We start from the raw sequence: 13,024 nt of genomic DNA, 5'->3' as shown, positions 1-13,024 counted from the left end.
GGAGGTTTTTGATTACTAACTTGCTATGATCATAACAAGAACCAATCGGACAGGTTTTCTTGAGTTAACAAAGAAAGAAGTGAACTTTATTGTACCTTAACCAAACTAATAAAATAATAAACAACGTGCCAACTTTCACTCACACACACACTAGTGGTTTACACACACACACAAATAGGATACAGAGTGGGGAAAGATAGATTGATTGAATTAGAGTCCATGAAAAAAGGTATAAAGTCTGTGGAGATTGGTGATTCGGCTGGCTTCTAGCTGAATTCAGTGGTCCTGAGGCTTTTCATTTGAAGAGGTAGATGATTGGTTCAGTTGGTCTCTTTGAAGATAATGAGATGATGATTTCCTGCAAAGGCATTTCGGATTGTAGCTGGAATATGCAAAGGTGGTCAGTCAACAAGCAAGATTTGAAAGCTTTCAAGCTGGCATAGAGAGAGAGAGAGAGGGACCTCCACTTAGGGTCTACTCATGTCAGAGTCCAGTTGCTTCTCCTCTGCTGCAGAGAAAACAGCAGCTTAAAACCACAGTTGGGGAGGGGCTTGTCACATGACAGTCATTCAGTGATTCAAAAATAGCAGTTAGCAGTAGTTCTTCTTCTTGCTGAGAGAGTAGGTAGTTCCTTTAAACTTCCTGGGTCTTAGTTCTTGCTGGGATATTAGTAGACATTTCGTCTCTCTGCTCACATGCATTGCAGTGTAGGATGCAGTGTTGCAAATTACGTGATCATCTTAAGCTGAAAGGATGACTTTGCTGGCAGCTTGACTTTTTAAAAATGCCTTTAAAAAAAAATACAAAATCAGATCTCCAGCCAGTGGACCAAAGAAAATTATCATTCAACAAGATACATTGGCGTAACAATAGACTGAAGGATCTGGGCCTCTTCTCATTACAAAGAAGACTGAAGAGGATGTGAGTGAGGTATCCAACATTGTAAGGCTCAGAGAGGTAGAAGATCAGTCTTGACTATTTGTATTAGCATGAGACAGCAGAATGAGGGGACATCAGTGCAACATGAGTGGCTGTAGATTGAGATCAGATGACATTCAGTTACTGAGTGGATGATTGGTTTTTTAACAAGTTAATGAGAGGTGGTCGAGGCAGGTATTTCAGGTATCTGGAAGGCAAAATTGGACAAAGTACCTTGTAGAGGAACACAGCATTTGGTATAAAAGCAATATACTGTTGATGATCGAAATCTGAAATAAAAACAGAAAATGCTGGAAATCCTCAGCGGATCAGGCAACACCTGTGAAGAGAGAAACAGAGTTAACATTTCAGGTAAATGACCTTTCATCTGAACTGGAAAAAGTTAGAGCTGTAATAGGTTTTAAACAAGTGAAAGGGGGAGGGTGGGAAAAAGAACAAAAGGGAATGTCTGGAAGACAGGAGAGATGAAATGACAAAAGAGTTGGTGTTGCAAGGCCAAAGGGAGTGGTAATGGAACAAGTAAGAAAACAGAAGATATGTCTAGAGGAGGTGTGAATGGCAGAATGATGAACAGCTGCCATCAGAAAGCCAAAAAAAAGAGAATAACAAGAGAGAAACACCAAAGAGAAAGGAAACAAAATGGGGGAGAGGTTATGGTCAGAATTTGTTGAATTCAATGTTGAGTCCGGAAGGCCGTAAAGTACCTAATTGAAAGATGAGGTGCTATTCCTCGAGCTTGCATTGAGGTTCATTGGAACACTGCAGGAGGCCGAGGACAGAGAGGTCAGAGTGGGAATAAGGTGGCTATGTGGAACGTTCCTTGTTTCAATCCCACTCAGGCTCCCTCCCTCACTTCTTTCTCCGTTACATTGATGACTGTATCGGTGCTGTTTTCTGCTCTTGCCCTGAACTGGAAAACTTCATCAACATTGCTCCTAATTTCCACCCTTCTCTCACCTTCACAGGGTCCATCTCCAAATCGTCCCTTCCCTTACTCAACTTCTTTGTCTCCATATCAATAGGCTATTGATAAATATTCACTATAAGCCCACAGCTACCTCGACTGCACTTCCTCACATCCTCCTTCCTGTAAGAACTCCATTCCATTCTCCCAATTCCTTTATCTCCGTCGCATCTGTTCTGATGATGCAGCCTTCTATAACAGTGCTTCTGATATGTCTTCCTTTTTCCTCAATTGAGGAGCTCCCCCCCAGCGTGGTTGTGAGGGTCCTCAACCGTGTCGGTCCCATTTCCCACGCTTATGCTCTCACCCCTTCCCCTTCCCTCCCAGAACCATGATAGGGTTCCAACCCACCTGCCTCCATATTCAACAGATCATCCTCCGCCATTTCCGCCCCCTCCAGTGTGATGCCACCGCCAAAAACCATCTCCTCCCCTTTCAGCATTCCAAAGGAACCATTCCCTCCACAAGACCCTGGTTCACTCCTCAATCACCCCCAACACACTTTCCCCTTCCCACGGCACCTTTCCATGCAAGCACAGGAGATGCAACACCTGTCCTTTTATCTCCTCCCTTCTCATTGTCCAGGGCCCAAACACTCCTTCCAGGTAAAGCAGTGATTTACTTGTACTTCTTTCAATTTAGTGTAATGTATTCGCTGCTCACAATGTGGTCTCCTCTACATTGGGGAGACCAAATGCAGCTTGGGTGACCACTTTGCACAACACTTCCATTCAGTCCACAAGACCCCGAGCTTCTGGTCGCTTGTCATTTTAATTCTCCACCTCGCTCCAACTCTGACCTCCCTGTCTTCGCCCATCTTCAGTGTTCCAATGAACACAAGCCTGAGGAACTTCACCTCAGCTTTCGACTGGGCACTTTATATCCTTTTGGGCTCAACATTGAGTTCAACAATTTCATACCGTAACCTCTGCCCCCATTTTCTTTGCTGGTTTTGGTTTTATTCTATTGTTTTTCTCCTCTTTTTTGCTTTCAGATGGCTTCTGTTTATCATTATGCCATTCACAGTTCTTCTAGATGCTATTTTTGTTTCTTTACTTGCCCCATTACCACTCCCCTTGGCCTTTCACCACAAATCCATTTGTCAGTTAATCGCTCCTGCCCTCCACTCTATCATAGACCTTCCCTTTTGTTCTTTTCCCCACTGCCCCGCCCCCCCATGCTCGAAACCTATTAGATCTCTAACATTTCCCAGTTCTGATGAAAGGTCATCGAGCTGAAACATTAACTCTGTTCCTCTCTTCACAGATGCTGCCTGACTTGCTGAGTATTTCCAGCATTTTCTATTTTTATTACATTATTGTAAAAAACTGCTAGGACAGTAGGAATGCAGACTAGATGCAGTTACAGTGTTATCAAGCCTGTGATGCCTCTCTTTCTACATAACTTTCTGAAATTTAAAGAAGTGAAAGGAAAAATGGGATACATTTGAAAGGAAAATCATGGGGCTGCGTGTCTAAATTCCCAATATTCACTCTCAATGTGTGAAGGCCTGTGTTTGGAATGCTATATTAATATCAATCATCATATGATATGGTCTCATGTTCTTTATGTATTTTTGAATTAGGAGGATGAGCTTCCCCTGATCGTTTGTTTTCTCTTTCACAGCCGAGTTGGGTTCTATGTCAACACCTTCAGAAATATTTCATGTATAGAGTCAAAATTTCACAAGGAGATTGCAGTGGTGAGTAGACGTTACCCCAGAGATACTGAGGGTGGTATTGGCACTGAAAGAGCTTCCAGGAGTTCGGCCACTTGTTCACCACTTATTGTGGGCCCATTGGTGCATGCAATTTTCTCGCTCTACGTGGTAGTGGTGTAACCAGACATAGTTTTAAATGTGGAGGGAATTTTCATCCTCTGCCTCTCCATTTTCTGCTCAGTGTAAATGCCACAGTGGGATTACTCATACTGCGTTCATGATCCAAACAGGAAAGGGAGAGAGAGCGAGAGCAGTCTGGCCAATTTTACCTTCGATAGTGTTGGAGAGCTGAACAGAGCTGAAATATGCAGCAGTCATTATCCCATTTATCTCAGCTTTTATTGTCTAATTTATATCATTGTCTGATTCCTATCTTTTATTCCAGTCCAGTCCCCCACACCCCGAGGCCTAGAGCTTAAATTTCAGTAGGCTGTGACAGAAGGTGTCTTTGACCATTGTTTGTAAGCAGCAATCACAGGACATCTTAGAGGCCACAGTGTGGGGTATGGGGGTTGGGGGGAGGTAACTGAAGGTACTGAGACTGGCTGATATGACTTAATGACAGGTAAGTGCACTTTAATGAGGAGCAAACAGCTATGTTGTGTTTGATTGCTCTGCGATTGATTGTTCTGTGCTGTGTTTGTCAGACGGCTCACTATGCTGACAGTCAACCCTGAGGGAGCGTGATTCCAAAAGTGAAACTAAGATAGATCCAGGCAGCCAACTGAATAAAAGCCTACACACACACACTGAGAAATCATGAGTCTACTTTCTTCATGCTTAGGTATGAAACATAACATCTGGTGATGAAGATGGTGAGTAATTTAAATTTACCGGCCCCAGCACATTTCCTGTCATTACCAGAAGATCCTCCCATTCCGTGGGACAGATGGATTTCTGGGTTTGAAACCTACCTACTTGCTTGCTACAGATATTGATGGTACAGATGAAGCAGCAACCCACAAGAAGGTGATATTTTTACATTGCCTTGGAGCAGAGGGCCAGTGTATATTTGAGCAGCTAACGCTGACACGTCTACTTTCGATAAGGTGGTAAATGCTGTCAAGAAATATTTTGGCCGTAAGAAAAGTCTGATGATTGAATGATACACATTCCACCAGAGAGGCCAGGGAAATTGTGAGCCCATAAAACAATATATGGCAGCCTTGTGTCAGGTGGCTTCTATGTGCAAATTTGGCACACTAATGAACTGATTCGTGACCAACTAATTGAAAAAGGTTCAATCCCACGAGTTAGGGAATGCCTGCTCATGGAGAATGATGGTTTAACTTGGGAAAAGGCCATGACCTTGGCCGTCCAAATTGAATCCGCCATGTTAGATTCGAAGATGTTACACAAAAATACAACCTCAGGCTCAGGGTTGCAGACACAGCTTACCCAATCAGTTCAAGTGAAAGGGTTACAGACAAACAGACCTCAGCAGGCTCATCAACACTGCCCCTATCATGGTCCGATACCTTCAAAAATGTACCCAAATTGTGGGGGTGCCCATGGATTCAAAACACCATGTTCAGCACGAGGGAAAAAGTGCAACTCATGCTCAAAGATGAATCACTTTGCAAAGGAATGCAGCTCGTGGAAGAAGAAGACTTTGTCAGCTCGACATGTGGAGGAACCTATTCCTGAGAATGAAATAGGGTATGTGTATACTGTCATGGACAGTAAAGTGCCCGGCCCCACTTCAATGATTGAACAATCGTGATTGTGGGCATTTCAGTGTCGCTCCTCATTGATGTGGGTGCAAAAATATCCATATTGAGCAAAGGCCTCTACCCTCGTTATTTTTTGCAACTTTGTGTCACTCCTGCGACACTCTTCAAGCTTACGATGACTGGGCTATCCCAGTCTTTGGAATGATCATAGTTCCAGTGCGCAACAGAAATATCAACCGAGCCAAGTTCGTGTTCTATGTGGCCAAAGGCAGGAACCTTATAGGGGTAGAACTGTTCAATAAGCTTGGCTTCAAACTTGCAGACCACACCAGAGCACACATTAATGTGATGGATGATAGTCTATGCACTACAGTATCCTTCCTTATTGACTGGATTTAGGGAAATTAAGGGGTATTGTAATGCTCCTTGCATCGACACATCAATTCTGCCTGTTTCACAAAATTTGGGACAGTTGCCATTCTCAATCTGCGCTGAAGTGTCACAGGAGCTGACAGGACTGAAATCAGACCGTATCATTGAGTGAATCAACTTATCCCCATGGATATCAAATCTACTCATTGTGCAATGCAAAATGGAGAACGCAGACAATGCGTTGACCTTAAGTCAGTTGACAAAGTAATTATTCAGGACAAGTACCTGCTCCCTATGATGCAAGAACTATCGAAATCATTTCATGACTCCACAGTCTTTATGCAGCTCAACATTCGATGGAGCTATCTTCAGATACCACTAGAGGAGCAAAGCCAACATCTTACAGCCTTTGTTACATACAACAGCGTATTTCTCTATCCCTACAGACGAAGTTCAGCACTTAGCGTGTTTCAGAAGATTGTCTCTTCAGTCTTGTTAGATGTTGAGGGGACGCTCAACCTTCTCGACGACATCATCGTCCATGAAAGGCACACAGCAGAACACAATCAGCGATCATCTGCAGTGGTAACTCGACTCGCACGACACAATTTGACCCTCAACATGGACAAATGCACATTCTCAGCATCCAAGATTGATTTTCTTGGGTATAAAGTGAAAGTGGCTGGAGTAAAGCCTAAGTAAGACAATGTCAAAGCCATTCATGCACTTTCGACCCCGTCAAACATGAAAGAGTTGGCATCATTCCTCGGCACTACCAACTTTTATCACAAATTTGTGCCCCAGTACGTGGAGATTGCATAGCCTCTTTGAAAGCCACTGTGCAAAGATGCACAATAGGAATGGACAATTGCACAACAAATGGTGTTTAACACCTTAAAGGTGAAGATAGCACCTCCACCAGTCCTCGTACATTTGTAATGTACATCACAACAGATAGGAGCTGTACTCTCAGTACATTGCATGAAGCAAATGACAGATTGCTATCGATTGCGTATGTGTCACACCCGTTGTTGGAATCTGAATGCAAATACTCCACTGGACAACATCTACGCTTGTGAACATTGGCACATGTTATTTTTTATTTGTTCATGGGATGTGGGCACCGCTGGCTAGGCCAGCATTTATTGCCCGTTCCTATTTCCCTTGAGAAGGTGGTGGTGAGTTGCCTTCTTGAACCACTGCAGTCCGTGGGGTGTAGCTACACTTACAATGCTATTAGGAAGGGAGTTCCAGGATATTGACCCAGAGACAGTGAAGGAACGGTGATATAGTTTCAAGTCAGGATGGTGTGTGGCTTGGAGGGGAACTTGCAGGTGATGGTGTTACCATCCATCTGTTGCCTTTGTCCTTCTAGGTGGTAGAAGTTGTAAGCTTGGAAGGTGCTGTCTTAGGAGCCTTGGTGAGTTGCTGCAGTGCATTTTGTAGATGGTACACACTGCTGCCACTGTGCGTCGGTGGTGGAATGAGTGAATGTTGAAGGTGGTGAATGGGGTGCCAATCAAGTGGGCTGCTTTGTGCTGGATTGTGTCAAGCTTCTTGAGTGTTGTTGGAGCTGCACTCATCCAGGCAAGTGGAGAGTTTTCCATCATATTCCTGACTTGTAGATGGTGGACAGGCATTGGGGAGTCAGGAAGTGAGTTACTTGCTGCAGAATTTCCAGCCTCTGACCTGCTCTTGTAGCCACAGTATTTATGTGGATGGTCCAGTTCAGTTTCTGGTCAATGATAACCCCCACGATGTTGCTAGTGGGTAATGCCATTGAAACATCGAGAGGAGATGGTTGGATTCTCTCATGTTTGAGATGGTCATTGCCTGGCACTTGTGTGGCACGAATGTTACTTGCCACTTATCAGTCCAATCCTGGATGTTGTCCAGGTCTTGCTGCATATGGACACAGGCTGCTTCAGTATCTGAGGAGTCGTGCCTGGTGCGGAACATTGTGCAATCATCAGTGAACATCCCCACTTCTGACCTTATGATGGAGGGAAGGTCATTGATGAAGCAGCTGAAGATGGTTGGGCCTAGGACATTACCCTGATGAAATCCTGCAGTGATGTCCTGGGACTGAGATGATTGACCTCCAACATCCACAACCATCTTCCTTTGTACTAGGTATGACTCCAACCAGTGAAGAGTTTCTTGCATCTCTGTAGTAGGAAGTTTACCCCCTGCACCGATCACCAAGCACTGACTACATTGTTAGTCACGTCAGGATCTGGGCATCGACCTCTACGCATCTACCGATGGTCTGATTGTCTTCTTCAGTACAACGTCAAGGTCGAGTATCTTGCAGGTTCAGCAAGTAGTAGCTGACATGCTTAGCTGCACTACTATTGCAGACAGTGTTAGCGAAGCGACTTGCAACATTGAATACTACGTAGTTGCAGTGATTTCACACACAGTTGCAAATCTTGTGATGCAAGAGGAGTGAAGACCGAGTCGACAGCAGACAGTGTACTGCAGAAAGTAGGCCAATACTTAAAAAGCGACTGGCCTCATGAAATAGAGGAAGAACTAGTCCTGTACTACAGAGTATGCAATGAGTTCATTTTGTTTGATGACAACCCTATCGCATGAGGAACTTGAGTGGTTATCCTGAAAGTGCTACAGTAATGGGTCTTGCCCATCTGGGTGTCATTAAGATGAAACAATGATCCCATGAAGCAGTCTGGTGGAGATCCTGTGTGCATTTGGCAAAATTGCAGTCCGTTCAAGAGATCCCTCTAATTACATCAATAATTGCCTTAACCATCTGCCTGCTGCCACTGGGCGCATAGCCATTATCAGTGTACTGCTGCCTCTGGGAAATGCACGGGGAAATGGGAACACATAGAGGAGATGACCCACACCTCTTTTCCTAAATTTCTTGGCCCTCCGCCTCCAAAGCCGTCTCCACAGTGCTGGGAAAATTCTGTCCCAGGTGTGCACAAATCAATGGGCTGATTAATGTGAGCCATTTATGTTCAACTAGTTATTATGTGCCTCAGTACCATTGTTGTCGCTGTATTCTGATTGGTTGTTGGGTTCCGTGTCAGTTTAGCACATCTAGGGCTAAATTTTAACAGCCCTCTAGGGATGGGCAGAGTGGCGGAGGGGCCCATAAAATAGCGAGGGAAGGCAGAGCCTGTCGCCTTCCCGACACCATTCAATTTTGTCAGTGACGGGGAAGGCCGAGGACGACCTTCCTGCCCAGAGGCCAATTGAGGCCCTTAAGTGGCCAATTAATGGTCACTTAAGGGCCTCATTCCGCTGCTGCTGACATTTAAATAGTGGTAGTGGGTGGGGGGGGGGGGTTGTCTCTGCCACGTGGGGAGATATCACTCAGTAAAACTAGGTGGCCTCTGTGTGGGCTGGTGTGGTAGGGGAGGTCCTCCTGCTTGGGCAATCAGTGGCCCATGGAAGTTTCGCAGCGGCAAAGGTCACCCCTCTGCCAACACCACCCTCCTACACCCCTCGCCAGGGCCTGCCTGACTGGCCCCACAAGTCCACCTCCACTTACCTCTCCTCCAAAACTCCATGACTGTTCCTGGTCCTGGGCAATCCAGAACAAGGAGGCAAAAGAATTATAAAGAAAAGAATATCTGTAACTGGTCTTCCATTTCTAATTGGTACTCAACAAACAAAACTATTGCACTTTATTGTGATAGTTTACACAAGCTCAACAGGAACTTTAAGCTTCAGTAATATCTGTTTTCGATATACTTTTCACTAACCCTTTCTCTGGTTCTACTTCTTTCACCTGCTGTGCAGTAATATTCCAGGCTTATCATTTAATTTTGTTTTGTACCTTCATGAGGCTGCTCTCACTCTAAAGGTTTTCTTTCCTGATCTCTCTAATAATTCCTCATATCCCATCTCTTCCCTACTTAGGATTGTTCTTGAACACTTAAAATGGATCATTACCCATGAATCAGCTATCAATATTCCAAATGAATTTGCCCTTTGTTTCTCCCAGCTTGTATAGCGTGTAGCACAGATGGCAATATGAATTATTTGGCATTTTATATAAAAGTGTTCATTGAAAATATTAAGAAATTAAAGAATTGAAAATATTGGGATAAATTGGATGATTTAGGATTGCTGGTGTAAAACTTTGCATGACTGGAGCATCGGGAATTTGGCTGCAGAAGTGAGTATATCTGATTCATGGCTCATGTGATTCATGGGCCTGCTGATATCTATGCCTGAGTCTAGTCTCCTGTCACTTGATGTACTGTCTTAAAGTCTACGCTCTTTTAATTTCTAATGGTGTAGTTTAAAGAGGAATTCTTCATAATATATATGGTAGTAACTGAACCCTAGATGGGCCCCCGATGGGAGTCAGCACTTTGTAGCAATTACACTCAAATTGTGGGGTTTTTTGTTATTCCTTATGGAGTACTTTTGAGCGTCTGGAAATAAAAGTGGCTGGTTATTACCATACCACTTTGTGTGTTTATTTGTGTGTACAATTTCATACTTGCTCCTTTTTGTTTTCTAGCTCTGTCACAAACTATATGAAATAATGAGTAAGCTCGGAGAGCAGCATGCTGACAAAGCATTTAGCATCCAAGGTGCACCCAGGTATTGTACCTAATGAAAACTTAAATCACCATCGCCTTATTTTAAGAGAAATTCGCGCAACTTTTTCAATAAACTTAATGGCCAAATCACGTTCAATCAGGCTCCCTATTGAGGTGGATTTTGTAAATTTGGAGGAAGGTAGTTTTAATGCAACCATCTGTCGGGAAACTGAGGGGATTGGGCCAGCCTCCTGTTTTACACCTGCTCGATTTTACTTTCCATTTATACTTCAAGCTCTTGCTCTCACTGCACCTGCCAACTGTCTTGCTTTTCACTTCACACCGTTGAGGGGATCTTTTTTGGAAAACCTAATTTTTGTGGTGCTGTTTAGCTACAGATCAGTCATGGTCTGGTTGAATGCTGCAACAGGCTTGAGGGGCTGAATGGCCTATTCTTGTTTCTATATGCCTGTATTCATGTAATTCATTGAGTGTTCAAACCTTCCAGTAAAATTAGGAACAGTATTGACCCATGAATCAGCACCCAAACTAATGGCTGAAATCTTCCACTTTCCCAGTATTAATCTCAGAGATCTCACTTACCACTGTGCCTGAGGCTATAGAGTTCTGAATCCAGACTGTCAACATGAACCTACACTGAACAGAAAGATAAAAGACTCCCTCTTGCCATAAATGGGCAGCAGTCACATCCTCAAATGGTTCTGCAACATTCCTCAGCGTGAAGCTCTTCAAACTCATGAATGTCCCCTCCCAGTAACAGGCCTCACCTTTTCACAGCTGAGAGGAAGAGTTGGTTTCATGTAAAGGATGGGTAGACAGTCCCATTTGTGGTTTTTATCTAATGTTATTCCTCATGCAATCTTATCGTCTAGTAAAACATACTTATGACTTTGGATGGTTAGACTCCTTTCGGGAGAGAGTGTGCACTTCATATCAAGCCAACAGAGACTCTATGTGTGCGGGTTTCTCAATTATCTTTTGGGAAACTTTTAAATACAATGATGAGTTGAGTGTGTGTGCAAGTGTGCATCTGTGTGTTTGTGCACATGTATGTATCAGACAACTGGCTGCCTAAAAGAACCCTGTATGCACATTTTCATGATTTTAAAGCACTGTTTTCAATTAAAATATATGTGCTACAATAACAAATTTCTCAATATTCCCCCCACCCCTTTTACGAGGCTGTTGACCAGACATAGCACACTCAAATTGCACACAGCACCTGATTAAGGCTTAGGGTGCTTGAATTTGTTGGGTTGTTAGCAGGCTACATTTACATCAGTGGCACATACCTCTCCTCTGGTGGGGCATTACATCAAGGAACTGGGGTGCAAACACAAATACCTGTGAGGTCTTCAGCTGTGGGCCTGACTGTAGGCCACAGGACCTCCTTAGAGAACAACAACCATAAAAGCTCCAGACCCATGATAGGGTACAGTATATATGGGCTGTGGAAGGAGATTAAATGGATAGGGTAGAGACTATGAGAGAGTGTACACAGACCGTGGAAAGGAGTTTGAATGGGTGGGGTAGAGACTATGATATGGTAGATGGTCCATAGTCTGTGGAAGAGGTTGAAATGGATGGAGTTGAATCCATATCAAAATCACAAGGGGTCTGACTCTAGACAGAGTAGATAGGGAGAAACTGACCCCATTGGCCAAAGGACCCAGAACCAGAAGACACCGATTTAAGGCGATTGGCAAAAGAAGCAACAGCGACACAAGGAAAATCTTTTTTATGCAGCAAGTGGTTATGATCTGGAATGCACTGCCTGAGAGTGTGGTGGAGGCAGCTTCAATCGAGGCCTTCAAAAGAGAATTGGATAATTACATGAAGAGAAAAGATTTGCAGGGCTACAGGGTAAAGGCAGGGGAGTGGGCCGAGGTGAGTTGCTTTTGCAGAGAGCTGGCACGAACAAGATGGGCCTTATGGCCTCCTTCTGTGTTGTAAACATTCTATGATTCTATAATAGGGTGGAGTGTCCATGGGATGTGGAAAGAGTGGGTTTGGTGGAATGAAAGGTCTATTCTCATTTTCTTCAATTGTTTCTGAAAGACTAGTTTGATTACTACTGGATTCTTATCACTGAAGTAGATCTTTGTCAAGTAAAGTGAAGAGTGATTATGTTTTAAACGATTAACAGTTGGATATAATCAAATGTTTGATGTTATTTCACACTGTTTTTTGCTACTGTTGACAAAGGAGATGGAGGTAGGTTTAGAGTGTGTGTGATGTAGAACAGTTGGTAATAGGAATGATTAGTTTTTGATTGTGGCTAGAAATATGAAATCATGTGGGCCTTAGTCCTAGTAGGAGGCTTAGATCTTGGCTTTCTGTCAAAAACTAAGATGATGCAAGATTAATACCAGGTGGTAAATCTTATTAATGTTTGATATTACCCCTGCTGACTGTAAATATCAATCTGCTTTTGTTGCTTTGTGCATTTATCCTAGATATCTGTTGTTTATGTTTAGTTATTGAGGTTGTATGGATATCCAATCCTTTTATAATTAGTCTTATGTTCCTGTTTGTCTTTTAGAATTTAAAAATGGAGAGCTTAAGTATAAAACAAAGCTCTTCAACTTCAGCACTTCCCTTCCTGATAAATGTGTCTAAACCATTTACATGTTATCCCCATGTCAGGGTAAATGGTGAGAATATAAGGGTATATTGTGACTGTGTTCAAAACTCTTATTCAGTGCTGGAAGATTTCATGTTTGCAGTGCGGGATTGAGCAGTGAAGTGAAAGTTGAAGCTTTAATCTGTGTAACTGTTAATCTGTTTAATTGTGTAACAGCCCCGACAACCA

General features: G+C 43.4%; 1 protein-coding gene across 1 annotated transcript in view; it reads left to right on the top strand.

Moving 5' to 3' along the window:
* Window positions 1-13,024, top strand: part of LOC137370283 (uncharacterized) — a 325,483-nt gene that overhangs the window by 175,971 nt on the left and 136,488 nt on the right. Inside the window, exons 8-9 of the mRNA XM_068032661.1 lie at window positions 3,530-3,605; window positions 10,170-10,252. Of these exons, the coding sequence (XP_067888762.1) occupies window positions 3,530-3,605; window positions 10,170-10,252 (159 nt within the window). The remainder of the gene's footprint in view (window positions 1-3,529; window positions 3,606-10,169; window positions 10,253-13,024) is intronic.

Source organism: Heterodontus francisci, chromosome 5, assembly GCF_036365525.1.
Source record: "Heterodontus francisci isolate sHetFra1 chromosome 5, sHetFra1.hap1, whole genome shotgun sequence".
NCBI classification, from domain to species: domain Eukaryota; kingdom Metazoa; phylum Chordata; class Chondrichthyes; order Heterodontiformes; family Heterodontidae; genus Heterodontus; species Heterodontus francisci.
The sequence above is the reverse complement of the archived record's forward strand: the minus strand, read 5'-3'. Positions and strand labels throughout refer to the sequence as shown.